Consider the following 19,109-nt stretch of genomic DNA (forward strand, 5'->3'; position numbering starts at 1 on the left):
TGGGGGTGCCTGGATGGCTCATTTGGTTAGGCGGCCAACTCTTGATTTTGGCTAAGATGATCTCAACAGTTTGTTGGATCAAGCCCCACATTGGGCTCTACCCTGACAGCAAGGAGCCTGATTGGGATTCTTTCTCTTTCTCTCCCTCTCTGTTCCTCCCCCACCTGTGCTATCTCTTTTCGTCTCTCAAAATAAAATAAGTAAACATTTTTTAAAAATACCTTGGGATGTTCTAAGTGCCAGATAGAAGTACACTATTAATGTTATCAAAGAATTTTCTACTTTTATATTTGAATGTTTATTTTTGAAAGAGATAAAGCGTGCATGCACAAGCAGGGGAGGGGCAGAGAGAGAGGGAGACAGAGAATCTGAAGCAGGCTCCAGGCTCTGTCAGCACAGAGCCCAACACAAGCTCAAACCCATGAACTGTGAGATCATGATGTGATCCTAAGTCAGACGTTCAACCGACTGAGCCACCCAGGCACCCCAAGGACTTTCTACTTTTTTAAAAAGTACATTTATAATTATCAATTTAACTTCATAACTCCAAACAAATATTAATATTCCTATTTTATAGGCAAAAAGGTTGAAACCTGGATAGGTGAAGTCTGTGGCAGAGCTAGGATTATTATTTTTTTTAAGTTTATTTATTTGACTTTGAGAGAGGGAGCATGAGCAGGGGAGGGGCAGAGAGGGAGTGAGACAGGGAATCCCATGCAGCTCCACACTGTCAGCGCAGAGCCCAGTGCAGGTCTCAAACTCACGAACCTGGAGATCATGACCTGAGCCGAAATCAAGAGTTGGATGCTTAACTGACGAAGCCACCCAGGCGCCCCCATGGCAGAGCTAGGATTATAATCAAAGTCTCTTGATTCTAGATCTAGTGTATTACCCTCTTCCACCCTAAAAATACAGTCGATTCTTACTATTCATTGTAGTTATGTTCTATAAAGTCACCGTGAAGACTGAACTAGCGAATACCAAAGCATTACCCCTGGGAAAAGTACAGAGCTATGTTCCTGAGAACCTTTAGTCACATTTTTACCAACTGATCAATGCATAACCTTATTTTATGTATGTTTTTGTCTAAAGAGACTTTATTTAATATATAGCGTTGTCAGATTAACATTGAACTCACAGCCAACAGCCCTATAACTCATGCATGAATGAAGCTTATCTAATACGTATTTTCTCCCTAAGGCTCATCATAGCATTCCTGAACTTAGGAACTCTAGACCGCACTTCAGTTCTGTGTTTGGGGTACCTTTTAAACAGCAGAATCACCAAGAAAAAGCACAAAATATGGAAAACATGGCACGTGAAGAGAAGAACACTTGTTACCCTGTGAGCTGAAACAAACAGCCCAAGTGTTAAACCTTGTTCAGCCTTAGCTGGGAATGTGTGCATTGTGCAACCCAGGTTTTCAGTGATCTGCAAAAGTCCGCAGATGACTGCTAGAGCACCAGGAAACATGGATTTGACAGTTACAAATACATTTTAGCAAGTTGGCAAATTTGAAAACATGTGCTCTGCAAATAATGAGGGTGGATTGTACTTACTCAAAAGAGTACAAACCAGAAAACTTACCTTGAATTATGCACCACTGATCCTATTAGTCCACAGTTGTCATTTTCTAAGAATATTTTAGAAAGATAAATCAGTAATGTCCGTTTTTTGGATAATTTTACAACAGTAAAAAGCCCCTGGAGTGAGTGTGTTGTGGATGTCCTGGGGCCCTCTCAGCAGCCTCCCACTTACACATGCCCAGAAGTGCCTGTGCAGGAATGTTCAGGGCGGCTTCTAGTCCTCAGAAGCCTATTGTCCACATTTAGTGTGGGGGGTTCTAAGGAGGATGAAGACCCGTGAATATATCCTGAGTAAAAACTTAGAGCAAATGATAGGAACAGAGAGGTATAAAGGATTTAGTTCTTTTACTTAGAAATTGGTAAAAGTCCTCATAACTCTTGCTATGGCCATGAGATTGAGAGAGACAGAATATGATAAAAGAGAATGGGTTTGGAGTCAAACCTGGGTTTGGATTTCTGCTTCTGCTATTTGCTAGCTGTGATTTTTGGCAAATCACTTAACCATTCTGAACCTCAGTTTCTTTCTGTACCATGAAATTAATAATACTATTAGGGGGCGCCTGGGTGGCTCAGTCGGTTGAGCGTCCGACTTTGGCTCGGGTCATGATCTCGCGGATTGTGAGGTCGAGCCCCGCGTAGGGCTCTGTGCTGACAGCTGGGAGCCTGGAGCCTGCTTCAGATTCTGTGTCTCCCCTCTCTCTACCTCTCCCCTGCTCACGCTCTGTGTCTCTCTCTCAAAAATAAATAAACATTAAAAAAATAAAAAAAAGTACTATTAGAATGTTGGAAGTATTAAGCTCATTAAGTAGCAGTTGGATGTCTATTAGTTCTTCCAGTAAGTGCTCAATAAATAGCAACTTTAAAAACAGAGAGAGGAGGGGAGCCTGGGTGGCACAGTTGGTTAGGCGGCAGAGACTTGGTTTCGGCTCAGGTTGTGATCTCACAGTTCGTGAGATTGAGCCCTGCATCAGGCTCTGTCTGACAGCTGAAGCCTGCTTGGGATTCTGTCTCCCTTTTTCTCTGCCCCTCCCCTGCTCGCTCACACTCTCTATCTCTCTCTCTCAAAATAAGTAAACATTTTTAAAAAAAGAAAGAAACAGAGGGAAAGTGTTCTGTGCCTAGTAATACAGAAATTTTAAGTGTTTTTCTTAGATTGTAAGTGGTATTTTTGTTAATTTTTTTAAATGTTTATTTATTTTTGAGACAGTGTGTGAGTGGGGAAAGGGCAGAGAGAGGAAGACAGAATCTGAAGCAGGCTTCAAGCTCTGAGCTGACAGCACAGTGCCCAACACAGGGCTCAGACTCACAAACCATGAGATCATGACCTGAGCTGAAGTCAGACGCTTAACCAACTGAGCCACCCAGGGCGCCCCCAGTTGTAAGTGGTATCCTTAAAAAGAGGTCAGTATGCAGTTACCCAGGTTAGAAACCTCCAATCCATCCATTACGCATGTCTCTTCCCTATGTCCTATCAGTCTCCTCTCTGGATTCCGCCTTTTGGATACACATCAGTATGGGTTCTTCCTCTCCCCACTGTTCTCATCCGGGCCTATCTCAACATGGACTACTGCAGTAGCCATTCACCTACTCCCAGACTCCAGCCTCTCCCTGCTGAAAAGCCTCTAAAGGCTTCACCTGGTCTGTAGAGTAAATTCCAGCACTCAGTATGACACATTGGGTCTCTTTCTACCTGAATCTTTTCCTGTCCATTTTTAGAGACTAGACTCTCAGCTCCCACCATACACCAAGTATTCCAACCCCACTGGACAGTTGTGATTCCTGTGCAACCTTATACTTGCTTCTGGTTTTCCCTTACTCCTGCTGTTCCTTCCAATTCAAGAACATATTCTTTTCCCCACTTGAGAAATTCCAACTCATCCTTCAGTACCCAGTTCAGGTGACACCTCTGTAACAAATTCTACCCCTCCCTGTTCCCAGGCAGAATTAACCACTTGCCATAATATATCATGTATATGTCTGTGAAAGTCAGTATTGGGAAGTTTTTACTGTATTTGTTTTTTCTCTTTCTATCTCTCCCTGGTGTCCCAATATGAAGAGAGGCTGGCCATCTGAGCTCCTTGAAGGCAGAGATGAAGTCAACATTATCTGTGTATCCTAAATCCTAGCCCAGTGTCAGGCATGTTGTGGCATCTACCCTCATCAGTTAAATTAGACAGAGATGGGGGGCGCCTGGGTGGCTCAACCAGTTGGGCATCTGACTTTGGCTCAGGTCATGATCTCATGGTTTGAGGGTTCAAGACCTGCGTCGGACTCTGTGCTGACAGCTCGGAGCCTGGAGCCTGTTTTCGATTCTGTGTCTCCCTCTCCACCCTTTCCCCACTCACGCTCTGTGTCTCTCTCTCAAAAATAAATAAACATTAAAGAAATTTAAACAATAAATAAATAAATAAATTAGACAGAAATGGGACATTGTCATAATCAAAAGCATAACCATGCATCTGTAAGGCTGAGTATTTTCTAAAGCTCATCGTTTATTTCTTCATATTTACAATTCAGGTGCTTCTACCTTACAGACACAATGTGAATAGGACGCTTAAAGATGATATAATCGCACAGATGGCATGGTCATCAGAGGACAGTAAATAATTTCAATCTCCCTATAAAATCACAGGTGTTGTATTTTGTAAGTCTTTAAAAACAATTATACAGCAAAGTAGATTAAATGCTTGAGAAACAAGAAGAGAAACTCTACTCTGATCAAAATTTTAACGTAATGATCTGCAATGAAAATTGGGTACTCAAGCCCAAGCACCCTTAATATGGGGGGAAAAAACAGAATTGGAACAGTTTTCCTTGGAAGAGCCTTAAAACAAAGTCAGCAGTCAGTGAAGTAACCTTTAAGGAACTCACTAGGCTCCTACTCGTAAAATAATAATAGCTTACATTAGGCAGTATCTACTGGGTGCTTTCTGCTTTACGTGTATTATTTTAAACTTTACAGTAACTGTATACAGTAGGCAATTGTCCAGGTTTTACAGATGAGATAACAGAGCCTAAGAGAGGTTGAGTAACTTGCCCAGAATCACACAGTTCCTAGTGCCAGAGGCAGTACGTTAAGGGGAAAAAAAGTACCCATGGATTACTTTGGGACCAATTCTTCTCACGCCTTCTTGTCAGCTATTATATACTAGTACTGAGAATGTGTTGAAGACCCTGTCTGTGTGGATTTAACTAACTTAACACTGGCCATGACAAAATCAAGCCATCCAAGCTAGAGGGTGTGTTTGTTTTTGAGAGTAGCACATTCATCTGGATGTCTTAGATACCCAACAGAGTATTTGTAACCTGTTTCCCTCAGTCTTTATCTGTTGACATGAAAGATGTTCCTAATTTGCTTTTTTCCTCTCAGGTTTTTTGCTCTTTCTAGGATTCTCTGGTATGCATTTTAAAATGCTGTTAGGTGGTGGTGAGCGCCTGGGTGGTTCAGTTGGTTAAGCATCAAGCTTCAGCTCAGGTGTGATCTCAGTGTGTGGGTTCGAGCCCTGCATCAGGTTCTGTGCTGACAGCTCAGAGCCTGGAGCCTGCTTCAGAATCAGTCTCCCTCTCTCTCTGCTCCTCCCTCGCGTGCACGTGCTCTCTCTCTCTCTCTCTGTCTCTCTCTCTCAAAAATAAACATTAAAAAAAATTAAAATGCTATTACATGGCTGGGGGTGGAAATTCTCAATATCAGGATACAACTAGGGACATTTGGGGTACCTTTATATTCTCCCTTCCCTTTAATAGAAGCTTTTACAGATTTTGGTTCCTTGTTTATTGTCTCATTAAACCTGCTAGGTGCGTGTGCCTTTCTTTTGCAGAATGTATAAGTAAATACATGAAACCTGCCCAATGGGTCCGAGGTGGTAGCTTCTCCATCGATGGGAATGACTTGCTTAATTCAGAGTGTGCGTGAGGAGACAGTTGGATGTGAGGTGTCTGGGGCATAATCAGCTCCTTGAGGATCCTGCTGCTCCTTTCTTGGTGGAAGCCCTGGCCCCATCTCTCATCTCTTGGAGGCCAGAGGAGCAGTGTCTGGCCAGGACTGCAGGAATCTCAAAGGAAGCAAAGGCCTCTTATTCCCCATCTCTGAGGGCCCCATGTGCTCACTGGGAAATTCCACAGTGTGTCCACAAAACTGTAGATTGACAGAACAGCAGGGCAGGAGGACAAGGGGTTTTCCACGATTGCCTTCTCAGTGCCCAGTGCTTCTCTGGGAAGGCAGCATGGTGTAGCTGTGGGTCGGGATAATGTTTCCTTCCGCTTTCATCCCTCTTGAATAGACACAACTATCTCTATTTTCCAGACTTTCTTTTTTTTTTTTTCCCACCAAAAATATTTCATTTGATTCTACAGCTTCCCTATTATAAATCTAGGCAACCCTCCAAAGAGCCCTAGCAGAGAGCAATGTTTCAAATCTGTAACAGCAGGGACATGCCCTGTGCTGGATAGGGGCCTGGAGGCCTCTGCCTTGTGAGGGTCAGGGCCAGGAGCACACTAGGGAGGGGCTGGAGGAGGGTGTTACTCAGGGCCCAGCATCATGCTTGGTGGCTATTTCTTTTTTTTTTTTTTTTTTTTTAACATTTATTTATTTTGAGAGAGACAGCATGAGGGGGGGAGGGGCAGAGAGAGGGAGAGAGAGAGAGAGAGAGAGAGAGAGAGAGAGAGAGAGAATCCCAAGCAGCCTCCATGCTGTCAGCATGGACCCTGACATGGGGTTCAAACCCACCAAATTGCAAGATCATGACCTGAGCTGACACCAAGAATCGGACACTTAACAACTGAGTTCTCTTTCATAACTGGCTAAATAGCTTTGTCTTGTCTTCCTGGCCTTCAGTCTTGTGCCCAGATATCAACCTACAGGACCCACTTGCCCCCTACAGCCAGTAAATGAGCATGAAATTCTGTTTTCTTCCAACATTTGAATCAGCTGGCCTTGCTCATAGCTTAGCACTGCTAGGAGATGGGAGAGTCGGCCTCCAAGCCTTTCCAGGGCTGTGTACAAACACCGCAGATAATATATAGCAAAGGAAGGGGTGGGGGGGGGGGATAATAATTATGTAGATATTCTTCAAACCACTTTTAAATTATAATACATGCCCACTGTAGAAATGTTTTTAAACTGGTTTTTACAAGTATGATAGTGTTAACTACCCTAATTTTGCTACTAAAATACAATCGTTTTTAATTATTATTAACACTTTGGTTTATTTCTTTTCAATCTCTTTATGTACATAATTATTCATAACATGGTTGAGGTCATGCTGAATATTCAGTTTTGTAAGCATTTTAGTGTTTCATTTAAACATTTTTTCTTAGACATCTTAATGACTAAAAAATATGGGTAAAGGATCAAAAGAAGTCTCATTCAAATCCTAATCAGTCCATGAGTATTTGCAAATTTTACTAAGACTTCCCAAATAGGGGCACCTGGGTGGCTCAGTTGGTCAGGTAACAGACTTTGGCTCAGGTCATGATTTTGCAGTTCGTGAGTTCGAGCCTCGCTTTGGACTCTGTGCTGACAGCTCAGAGCCTGGAGCCTGCTTGGGATTCTGTGTCTCCCCCCACCCCCTCCCCCTGCTCACACTCTGTGTCTCTCTGCCTCTCAATAATAAATAAACATTAGGGGCGCCTGGGTGGCTTGGTCGGTTAAGTGTCCGACTTCGGCTCAGGTCACAATCTCACGGTCCGTGAGTTCGAGCCCTGCGTCGGGCTCTGTGCAGACAGCTCAGAGCCTGGAGCCTGTTCAGATTCTGTGTCTCCCTCTCTCTCTGCCCCTCCCCTGTTCATGCTCTGTCTCTCTCTGTCTCAAAAATAAATAAACGTTAAAAAAAAAATTTTTTTTTTTAAAAATAAACATTAAAAAAAATTATTAAAAAAAAAAAAAAGACTTCCCAAATAAATCCAGAGTAACACCTTGCACGCGTCACTTGGCAAAGCAGTGACGTGTACAGCGGTGTTTGCTTCTGAGCACAAACCGGGAAGGATCCAGTGCTGCCATTGGGAGCCTCCCACTCCACGCTGATTGCAGGAGACTTGGACACAAGTTCAGGGGGCCACACAGTTAGTGGAAACCCGGAACTCCGCATTAGCTTCTCAGGTCTCCTGCTTTTCCCCCCACAGTCAATGCCATTAACAAAAGAGTCATTCTTGCTGTGGCGTCAGTAAAGTGGGTTAGACTTTTAACAGGCCAGTGAATTAGAAGTACTTGACAGGTTTTACTAAACTTTGGTTTAATAAAAGGCCTATTTCAAACTGATGCACGTATGCCTTCTTTTTGTTGAGTTTGTGGTTATTCGGCAAATGCTTCTCCAATTTGAAGACCATATTTGAAGGACTGCTTAGTCATGGCCTGTGACAGGTCTATAATACACAGGTCCATAAGGATGGTTATTTAAGAATATATGGTACTTTTTTTTGGCAAGATTCTTAAACTACTTCTACTTCCTATCATTCAGATTCTTCAAAAGGATGTTGATGTAGTTTTTTGATTTGTTATATTCAACGTGATGTCACCTAAAAAACCCAAAGCTATTAGCTGTGTAGATAAAGATGATAACTTATGTTTGCGATCTTTTAAAAAAAAAAAAAAGGTGAGAAAAACCAAGAAGCAGTAGTGATACTTTAAACTGGGGATTTCGGTTAAATATTCATTATTTTCTTTACTGTGACAAAAAAAAAGCTAAAGAAAACACACATCTGAGACAGATAGTGGGAATAATTCCTATAAACTGGGTTATTAACTAAGCTACCAAGACCTTTAAAGGCAATTAGTACTACTTCTGAAATGGCTCTTATATCAATCTTAAGATGTAGGAATTATTTCTGCAGTGGTACAAAAAATGTACCGTGTTGGGTTACTATCTGTTTAGTTTATGGTAATTATTCAATGAATCTATGAGCTTCAACCTCAAAAGATTAGTGCAACAGTTAATGAAATACACAATAACCAACTCTGTATTGGACCAGATGAGTAAAAACCCTGGCCAGCTGTATCCACGTTGGGAAGCAGGTCTACACTGCATGGCATTCCTGCTTGCTTGCAGAGCTAGGAATGAATCTGTCAGTAAAATTGGGCATTATATTATTAATTAAAAACTGGCAAAACATTAGTTTGCAGTACCTTGATTTTAAAAAACATCACTGAGTGCTGATGTTACAACTTGAGTCAAAGAAGTCAAGATACATATCTTCTGTGAGTGGTTCATTGATCATATTATTGACCCAAATCCATCTTAGAGTAAGTATGACTTGAAAGTTTTCAGTGAATTGTGCTGAGCCTAAAAATTCTCCCCAAATCATAGCATCTGTTCTGTATTTACAAACTGAAATAACTACGGATGTCAAATGAAAGAAGATTCTATTTCCTTTAGAAAATAAGTCTTTTTTTATTTAGATGTTTACATCAAAAATCTCTTCAAACTTTAAAGCTTTTGATTTCCTTGTCCCGGGGTAGCTAATGTGTAATCGTTGCCATCTCTCCCACCCAGTGCCCTGCCAGACCGTTCTGGATTATTTGAAGACTGTGCTGCAGCATCACAACCAGCTCCTGATCCCCCAGCCAGCCGACCAGCCCGCCGAGGTAGGTTCCTAGGGAAGAAGGCAGACATCATTCTATCTGAAGTTTCCTTCAGACCAAGCTTCTCAATAGCTTCCACGGATGCGCCAGAACAGATGGCCGGCAAGACACATTTTTGACTCTCTGAGGTCTATGGTGCTTATTACCTATGAGTCCATGTACTTTGGAGGAAGATCATGCGTGTACTTGACTCACCAAGATTCAACGCTGTACTCTTGAGAGGGGGCGGTAAAGAAATGCCAGTTTAAATGGCATAGGCAAGTCTTTTGGCATTCTTGCGGCACAGGGGCTGAAATGGGAAACACCAGCCTGCCCTTCTCTGGCAGAGCCAGTATTCCAAAAAACCTCTTGCTCTAAGGCACCTCCCACACTTCTTGATTTTTAGATGGGTGTTCACCAGACCCCGGGCTCTGAAACATGAGCATTTCTTCCTCTGGACCTTGGTAGGAGCAACCACAGCCCCTTCCAAAGTGTAGGAGAAAGGGTCTGTTCTGCTCGTAATGGCATGTCAGTTTAAACATGGTACATTTTTACAAGATTTTCAAGGCTCGGTTTTGAAATATGTTGTTTTAATCATACAGACTTTAGAACCTAAATCCAGTGGAAGTAACAACAGCACTGTATGGTGCTGAGGTTAGAAATGTCCTAGATTGATAGCAGTACGTCAGCTCTTTTTACGTAGTTTGCTTCTTTTGGCAAGGTGAGTTGTTCACTGGTGACAGCAGGCTGTGGACCTTCTCATCTCGTCTTCACACATCCTTCCATACTGTCTGTGTCTAGTTGAAATCATCTTGAAATTCCTTTTTCAAGGGGCGCCTGGGTGGCTCAGTCAGTTAAGCATCTGACTTCGGCTCAGGTTATGATCTCATGGTTCGTGAGTTTGAGCCCCACATCGGGCTCTGTGCTGACAGCTCAGAGCCTGGATTCTGCTTCAAATTCTCTGTCTCCCCCTCCCCCATTCTCTCTCTCTCTCTCTCTCTCTCTCTCTCTCTCTCGCTCTGTGTCAAAAATAAATATTAAAAAATTCTATCCTTGTGCTATCCACTTCATAGATCCAGCCTCACACCTGCCATTCCCACCCTGACCCCATGCCTCGCTGCTGAAGATAGACAAGAAAACACCACTCCCCACTTTTCTGCACATAAAATAGACCAGAGAATGAAAAGACACGGAAACTCACCTGTGGCATGAGACATGTTTGGCAGTCACTCCCTTTCCCTGAAGTTTGGAGGAGCTACTTCAGAGTGTCTGCCCCTTTCCTCCAGTGCCCCGTCCCTGGGGCCACCACCCTCCCTCTCTTGAATTCTGCAAAAAAGTAAGCGATACCAAGTTGAAGTCAATCCGGTGAATTCTGCTGCACTGATTCCTACCTTCTGGCACACCTGGTGCCCCCAGGAAGCCATGCCCCTGCCCCTTGTTGGGGCTACCCATCCACGCCTGTTCTTTCATCCATGCTGCCCTCCCCCTTCTGGGGCTTTGTGCCATCAGTTATTCCTTGTCTTGTGCACCGATTTACCGGGTCACTCCTCTGAGTATCAAACACCATGAAACTCGGCCTTCCCTTGATGCTCCCACACTCCCTCCATTATCATCTTTTCTTTCTCTTTCCATCACGCACTGCAGTCTCTGTCCACCCTTCCACTGTGCACCACCATGCATCAGGCTCCTTGAAGGTTGGGCCATGTCTCCAGTGCCTGTCATTGAAGGCACTTGCAGAATGATCACCTCATTAAACACTTGAAAGACTGGTCTGTATTTGTTGCTCCATTCTTGGTTTCCAACTTGCTCTTTTGCCCCCAAGAATCTGGCTGCACCTTGACTACTTACCAGAGTCCTCTGCAAGTGGCCCTGGGGACAGTGCCAGTGCCAGTGCAGGGGCCCTTTTCCCAGCTCCCATTATCCCCAGGACCTCACCTTTCTGCTCCAGGCTTTCTCTTGGACTCAGTGTCAGGACTGTCTTCTCCTTCCTTGTCCTTTTCCATCTACCATTTCCCCAGAGTGTCACCTTTCATCTCCCTCTCTCACCATCCACTGCCCTTCTCCAGTCAGTTATGTTCTCTCTCTGAACACGAGCTACATGCAGGTTAACAAGTCCCAAATCTAGATCTGGGCCACCAGTCCCCAACTCCCAGCCACTGTGTCCAACTGCTGACCAACAGTGGAATGCTCTTGCACCCTCAAACTCATGGCATGGCCTCTGAATGCCCATCCCTACCCGTTTTCTCTGCAGTAAAGGCAGCAACAACCCCAGGCAGAAATTTCTGAGGCATTACTGATTCCTTCCTCATTCCTGACGTCTGCTTGTTCCACAGCTACATTGAGTAGTGTCTCTTTTCTCTACCTCTCTCCCCACACTTTTTACCTGGACTATGCAACATATTCTTCTCCTTTCTCCACACTAGGAAGTTAGTTTTCTAAACCAGTATTTATTCCAGAATAAATGTCACATGCTTGAAATCCTTTGTTTACTCCCTAGAATAGGGTCCACATTTCTCAACTTGACATTTCTGTTATACAGAAAAACACTTCTAAAAAGCCCACTTCCTCCAAGAAGTTCTCCCTGATTGCCATACCCTCTCTGTGCTCACAGAGCACATTGTTCCTAAGAGTAATTCAGAAGTTACTTAAATGTTAAGTAATATGTCTTCCATTTGTTTGAGTCTGTGAATGCATTAAATGAATGCTTTTTATTTTGGTTTTTTCAAAGTGATTTATAGATGAGAGTTTAATAACCTGTTGGGGGCTAATTGAAGAGACTATGCAATCAGAATTTATGAAAACATAAAAAAGGGACATATCTACATTTCCTCTGGATAGGAATATTCAAACTTTTTTATTACCCATCATCGCCATTATTATGCTGTTTTTACTGTCATTTCAGGCATGTGGGCATTTTCTCAATATTATTGATCACATTTTATTTCTATTAACTATGGTAAAGCAGTATGGTACATCTCAGGGTTCCTGGGTGGCTCAGTTGGTTAAGCATCTGACTTTGGCTCCGGTCATGATCTCACGGTCCATGGGTCCGAGCCCCGCCTCGGACTCTGTGCTAACAGCCCAGAGCCTGAGCCTGCTTCAGATTCTGTGTCTCCCTCTTTCTCTGCCCCTCCCCTGCTCACATTCTCTCTCTCAAAAATAAATAAACATTAAAAAAAATAAAACAGTATGGTAAATCTCATCCTTAAAACAGGGAGCATCTGAGTTGTTTGGGGCTGTAAATTACTTTCTTCCTGCTTTTCCTTTTTTTTTTTTTTTTTTTTTTTTTTTTTTTTTTTAAGAAAATTACCTCCAAATGGTATTTCTACACTTATGGAGAGCTTCATTTTTTGGAGAGCTATTGAGCTCTTCTGTACGAGTGGATTCTTTTTAAGGATTTGAGAAAGTTCATTCCTTGGTTTCTGAGCTCCCTCATCTCCAGCACCTCTCATCTTGAAACAGACTCAACCCTGGTCTTAGGGGTGGGCTCTGAATTCAAGGACCAGGTTCCTAGTTCCACCTTTTGTCTTGTGAGACCTTGGAAAAGGATTTAACATCCTTGGCAAAACAGTTACAGGAACCCTGTCTTGCCCAATGAGCTCAGACACCCAAGGGAAAGCTGTTTTTTATTTATTTATTTATTTATTTATTTATTTATTTATTTATTTATTTATTTATTTAAAAAAAATTTTTTAACGTTTATTTATTTGTGAGACAGAGAGAGACAGAGCATGAGTGGGGGAGGGTCAGAGAGAGAGGGAGACACAGAATCCAAAGCAGGCTCCAGGCTCTGAGCTGTCAGCACAGAGTCCAACGTGGGGCTCGAACCCATGAACTGCAAGATCATGACCTGAGCCGAAGTCAGACGCCCAACCGTCTGAGCCACCCAGGTGCCCTGGGAAAGCTGTTTTTAAAACTTGCACAGTATTAGAGGCTCCTGAGTGGCTCAGTTGGCTAAGCGTCTGACTTTGGTTCAGGTCATGATCTCGCGATTCATGAGTCGGAGCCCCGCGTCAGGCTCTGTGCTGACAGCTTGGAGCCTGGAGCCTGCTTCAGATTCTGTGTCTCCCTCTCTCTCTGCCCCTTCCCTGCTCTCACTCTGTTACTCTCTCTTTCTGTCAAAAGTAAACAAACATTAAAAATATTTTTTAATAATAAAAAAAACTTGCACAACATTAAATAAGTAAAAGGTTTAACAACCCACTGCTCAGTCTCCTTTTCTGAGGCTGACAGGTGTACTTACAAGGACCATCACTGAAAGGATGATCTTAAATTAAGGATTGGCAGAAGCCCTCTGTCCCTAGTACCAGCTTTTAATGGCCCCTTGTCTTTGTTGCTCTCCTTAAAGATCTTTCACTCTGCCCATTTCTATTCATCAGAAGCTCTTCAGATGTCCCAGTGCCACAGCAGTAAAAAGAGAGAGAAAGAAAACAAGAAAGAACTCTTCATTGTAGCCACCATTCTTGAGCGTGTGCTTCATAGCCACACTAGCATCTACTGCATCAGTCATTGTACAGATACTCACTGCACCTACTGTGTGTCGGACACTGTTCTCAGCCCTGAGAATAAGGCACTGAGTAAAGCACAGACTAAAAACCCCAGCCCTCCTGGGCTTATCTTCAGGTGGGGAGATGGGTGGTTTCCCCACCACAAAGCTGCAAGCGGGGATCATTATCCTTAGTTTGACAGACAGAGCTGAAGCTTCCATGTCGGTCACCTGTCTGAGGCCTGCCCCAGAGCCCAGCTCTGCAAGGGTACTGGCAGCACCACGTGTGAGCAGCGAAGAGGCCAAGGCCACAGAGTGCACGGGGCTAGCCTCAGTCTGTGCATCGCTGATTGTGTAAATGGTGGCGGTTATCAGTAATGTTCTTCCACAGAAATACTTTTTGACACAATCTGTGGTCTGAGGCAACCAGCCCTGGATTCCACCTTCCTCGGGCCCCACCCTGTTGTCCTGAGAGCTCCACTAATCACAACCCTGGTAAACCCTTTTCTCCCTGTGCATGGGAAGCAGGAGAATTCTCTTCCTTGCAATCTATCTCCTCCTCCATGCCGTGACCCTCTCTCTGTTCCTTGTCTTTGTGAAGGATACTGCCATATCACCTGGGAATCACCTTGACTCTTCAGTCCCCCACACCCTGGCTCACTGGAATGGTTGCCTGCCCTCCTGGATTCTGTATCTTTCCTCCTTGCTTCTCTGTGCTACCTCAGACTCCTATCATCCCTCCGTCTCTCACCCCAGGCTGTGAGAGAGCAGCCTGGGCTGAGGGGACCCTTTCTGAACCTCTGGGCTCTTGCCCGTCTGTGATCATTTACAGCACCAGAGCCAAGTCTTGGTTCATGCTCCCCTATACTCAAGTCTTAAACCCACGATAATTTAGTTCTTCCCATTTTATAAACAGGGAAACTTTGGTGCAACCAGTTGAAGTCACTTGCTCAAGAAACACAAATAACACCTGGAACCAAGATTCAGTTCAGACTGCAGCTGGTCTAAATTCAGAGTACAAACCGTGTGCCTCAGCTGCCTCCCGTATAACAAGGAACCTGAGCCACACTCCTTCTAGTTCAAGGAAGTGTGACCAGTGTGGTGATGACTTTCCCCGGATGTGATTCCATGCAGCTTTAGGGGACAGTCTTGTCTGCACCTTTCCTCCTGGGTCCTGTGCCATTTGCCCTTCTCAGTGCTCAACTAACAGCAGTTTTTGAAATAAAACCCTGTCAGTCCCCAAACAGTGCCAAATTTATAACCTGTAGTAAATTTGCAGAGTTGTAAAACTGAATGAGTTTTTCTTTATTTTGTACACCTTAATTACTAGGGAAGGAGTACATTAAAACTAAGATCATGGGTTAATTAATTTGTCCTGGACTGTAGAATTTTATGGACAACCAGAACTAAAGTAATGGTTGTGTAGGTGGAATTGACTAAACATGGCTTATAAATGTTACAGAAATTCCTGTAATTAGTCCCACTGCAGCTATTGAGCCTGGGAATTTTATAGCAGACATAAATTAAGAAGATGAAAAGGAAGAAAAATTTTGAGTTGACATAGTGGCATTTGCAGAAGCTATAATTTGAGGAAACCTGGTTTGCGTTATTGATTTTTTTTTCTTTAGTTTTCACAATTCTCCCATTTTTAAATTCACTTTTTAATGTCATTTCCACTGTTATGCAGTGGCTATCAGGTGTTAGGCGAATTAAGCGCAAGTAATAAATACCTTATGAAAATAGACCACCAGCATCATTTCTAAAAATACTTAACCGCCAACCAAAGGATGAAGAGACCTGTTTGATCACACTCTTCAAAGTCATTTTTGCATATTTTAATAGATTGAAAAGGAAAGTTACGGGTTATATTTAAATACTGTTCCCTGTCATTGGATCTTGACACATTTTAACCTACCTGTTAAAATGCAAGTTATAAATAGCTCCTCTTTCAAAGGTGTTCATTATACCTCATTGGCTCTTGTTATAGAAAATGCAAATGTAATTTGAAAAGTGCCCGTTCTCAGTGTGAGCAATTACCTGTGCTCTTCAGTACCTGGTTCATTGTCAGCAGAGCCACTTGGTTAAAAAGCATGTTTGCCTTTGAAATGGAGATCGCCTTGGCTGGCTGGCTGGCTGGCTAAGTTAAGGTAATGAGAAAATACTTCGCTTTTCCAGGGAAGCAAGCAGCTGTTGAACAACTATCCTGTCTACATAACGAGCAAACAGTGGGACGAGGCGGTAAATTCTTCAAAGAAAGATGGGAGACGGCTCCTTCGATACCTCATCAGATTTGTTTTCACAACCGATGAGCTTAAGTACTCATGCGGCCTTGGGAAAAGGAAAAGGTCAGTGCAGTCAGGAGAGACAGGTCCTGAAAGACGCCCTCTGGATCCAGTTAAAGTAACATGCCTCCGAGGTACTGCATCCTTCCGCTCAGTGTCACCATCTGTGATCTCATTTCACTGCATTGGCTGTGGCTCCCCCGTGCAAGTGTTCAGCCTTTACTGTATTTTGGTTTTTTCCGCTGAGACCTTTCTAGGCTTCATGTGGCCCATCTACTTGGTATCGAGAAGTTCTTTAAAACACCTTCGTTTGCTTTAGCCTTGGCGTTCTCACTTAGTGGCACATAAGCATTGCATAGCACCTCATGTTTCACGCTTTAAATCTAGAGTTTCTTTGCTGCCACAGAAGGCCACCTCCAGCAAAACTGGAGCATTGGGAAATGCACGGAGGAAGGGAGGACGTGGAATTTGCCAAAAATTAGTAAAATATATCCCATTTCCATTTGCAGCTTGTGCCTCCCACCACCCGCCAGCTACCTCCTCAAGAGTACTTGCACCTAACTCCTTATTAAATTTATTTAGAATTAATTTCCCTTAAAATTGGGGTGCCTAAAGTATTCCTGGCCCCATCAAACTTTATTTTGTCAGCATTTTTGAAGTTTCTATATTAAAAATACTACTTAGATGCTACCATTTCCTCAGTATTAACAACTGATTACTTTGCAGCTGATCTACACTGTGGTAGGCCAGGCAGAGGGTGAGAAGGAGGAATCAAGAGCTACACAGTTGATTCAGCAGGTGCAAATAAACACAGATTTAGACAAGTAGAAACATTATAGCGCCACCAGGAACACTGATCACACATGACAAATTCACATCAAAAGGCTCAAACATTAACCTTTATAATTCACTAGTAATTTTACCGGTTGGAAAAGCTTATTAATAATTTACTTGAGACAGGGGTCAAAATATTTCCTGGCGAAGAAATCAGTGAAGAAACTCATTACTGATGAGGCCTTGTTTTCAGAAAGGACACTCCAGCATTCCCTCCCAGGATGCCCACAGTATTCCGCAACATCAGGGTGCCTAAGACGTGTAGATTTTGTTAGCAGCTGCAATTCCTCAGTGCCTCCCCCCAGCCCCCAGGCTTCGGATTTGGCACGTCTGGAGTAGGAGTGAGAGAGGCATGCATTGCTGGTGATTCTGGTTCAGGTGGCCCATCCTTGAGAAAACCACCAGGAATGAAAACCCCAGTGTCCCCTAGGCATGGGTGAGCCAGAGCACCGCCTGTTGGCCAGTCTGAAAATTCCACCTACTCAGTGGGTGATGGAAATTTCCAGGGTCTTGGCAAACTAAGCCAGAGTTTCCTTTATTTCTCAACATCATTAGAGCTGACAGCGTTACTCACCAAGAGTGACAGAGGCATTTGTGAGATTGGGGCGCTCCTGGGAACACTGTACTCCAAGAAGTTGCCCTGGGGCTTATAAGGGGAGTCAGGACAAGAGACCTCACAATTGTATCCCTTTCCAGAAATTCTTACTAAATGGTTTACATTTTAACCAGCAAGTCAGTGAAACTGGGGGATTAACATGCATCCCAAAGCACAGTGCTGCTGCCCTGAGCATGTTGCCTGACCCACCGTGACACTGACAAAGTCCAGGTTGGCTGACCAGAATCTACATTCTCCAGCTCATGCCTCACCTTAGGACACAGCCACAGGCTTCCACCCAGCCCATGGGTGGAGAATACACAGGCAGAACATGGTGACTGTTTGTGTCAGGGGCAGCCAATTAGAGTGTTTATATGCTTGTCCCAAAGGCTGAAATCCTAAGGCCTTCCTGTGACCCAGGTGGCATCCCTTTCATAAAGGTTTAGACCTGGTGATTCCCAAGGTGGACATCCCTGTTGTGAGCAAGATTAGAACAGCCAAGGAAACCTCAGACCATTGGACACTTTGAAAACAGGGTGTTTTCTGAAATGGAACCAAACTCCAGGTTGACCCTTCCTGAAGGTGGTCTGACCTTAGAGGGAAGAGGGCCTGTGAAGATGCTTCCTATCTGTGTAACAGAGTGAACTCTGCATTTAGTTTTTAATAGTCTTTACCACAATATTAGAGAAAGTCCTGTGTCAGCAATAGACACTAAGGAGAAGGTGGAGGTTGAGAGGTGTCATAGAGCGGGCACATTCTCAGAGTTGCAAGGTCACAGTGTCCTCATTCCTTAGCTTTTAAATCCTCCTGCTGATAGGAGTGAAGAGTCTGGACAGAGACGACGGGAAACTACAACAGTTATTGAATACTTACTAAATACAGTAGGGGTGTGAGGGGGACAGAAGAGGACCAGGGAGTTAGCCTTCAGTGTTTCCCAGGCCTGCACCCAAGGATAAGCCATCTGATTCTGGCAGTTTTGGAGGATGAGTTGCTGAATAAACATTGTTATTTCCCTTGAGGAAGGTAACCAAGGCTGGGACTCCGGTGAGATGAGCGAGGTTCTCACCCCAGGAACAAAATTGAAGGGAATGCCAGTGAACTCAGTGATGCCCCTGCTTCTCGGCTGAACTAGACTCTATCTAACTAAGATGGGCACAGTTCAGTTCTTGAGATTTTTGAGGTCCAAGTACTTGAAAAGCATCAGCATCTCCTAAAGGCAGATAGGGCCAGAATTGCACGCAGTAATTTTAGACAAATCCAGTCCTACAACCAGACCTATTGTCTTGTAGAGGGAGCAGTGTTGGAGAGGAAACTGTGTAAATAATAGTCACACTGGACTTAGAATCAGCTATGCAAAAATAACACAGTTTGACTTAGAACTTTTTCCAGAATGCTCACTTCAGTTTATAAGGGCTCATATTAAAATTGCCAGGTAGGAGTTATGCCTGTGGCCTGACCCCCTGAGAAAACAGGAAGAATAGGTCATTCGGAAGCCGAGTTTATTTTATGGGAGCCTTGGCTACTTTCTATATATGTACCCTTCTAGGCATGCTGATTGCCTTCTGGTGAAATTAAGTATTTAGAAGAAATCTGATGTAAGAAATAACTTGTCAGTACATGTATGGACATTCTAATGAGAGAAATAAGCATAACCTATGATACATGTTGAGAATGTGAAAATCTGTTCTGAGCTACAATTTGGGCAGTTTCTCAGTCATTGAGATTTTGTTAATCCTGTTGCACTTAATCTGCAGATTAGTGGCAGCTTAAA

The 19,109-nt window shown here is 43.5% G+C and overlaps 1 protein-coding gene across 4 annotated transcripts in view; it reads left to right on the top strand.

Moving 5' to 3' along the window:
- Positions 1–19,109, top strand: part of BEND4 (BEN domain containing 4) — a 39,079-nt gene that overhangs the window by 12,995 nt on the left and 6,975 nt on the right. For 2 of the 4 annotated variants that reach the window (XM_045474214.1, XM_045474215.1), the window contains 2 exons: positions 9,074–9,165; positions 15,803–16,043. In XM_045474214.1, the coding sequence (XP_045330170.1) occupies positions 9,074–9,165; positions 15,803–16,043 (333 nt within the window). The remainder of the gene's footprint in view (positions 1–9,073; positions 9,166–15,802; positions 16,044–19,109) is intronic. The other 2 variants (XM_045474217.1, XM_045474218.1) reach the window with 2 other exon arrangements.

This window comes from Leopardus geoffroyi, chromosome B1, assembly GCF_018350155.1.
Source record: "Leopardus geoffroyi isolate Oge1 chromosome B1, O.geoffroyi_Oge1_pat1.0, whole genome shotgun sequence".
NCBI lineage: Eukaryota > Metazoa > Chordata > Mammalia > Carnivora > Felidae > Leopardus > Leopardus geoffroyi.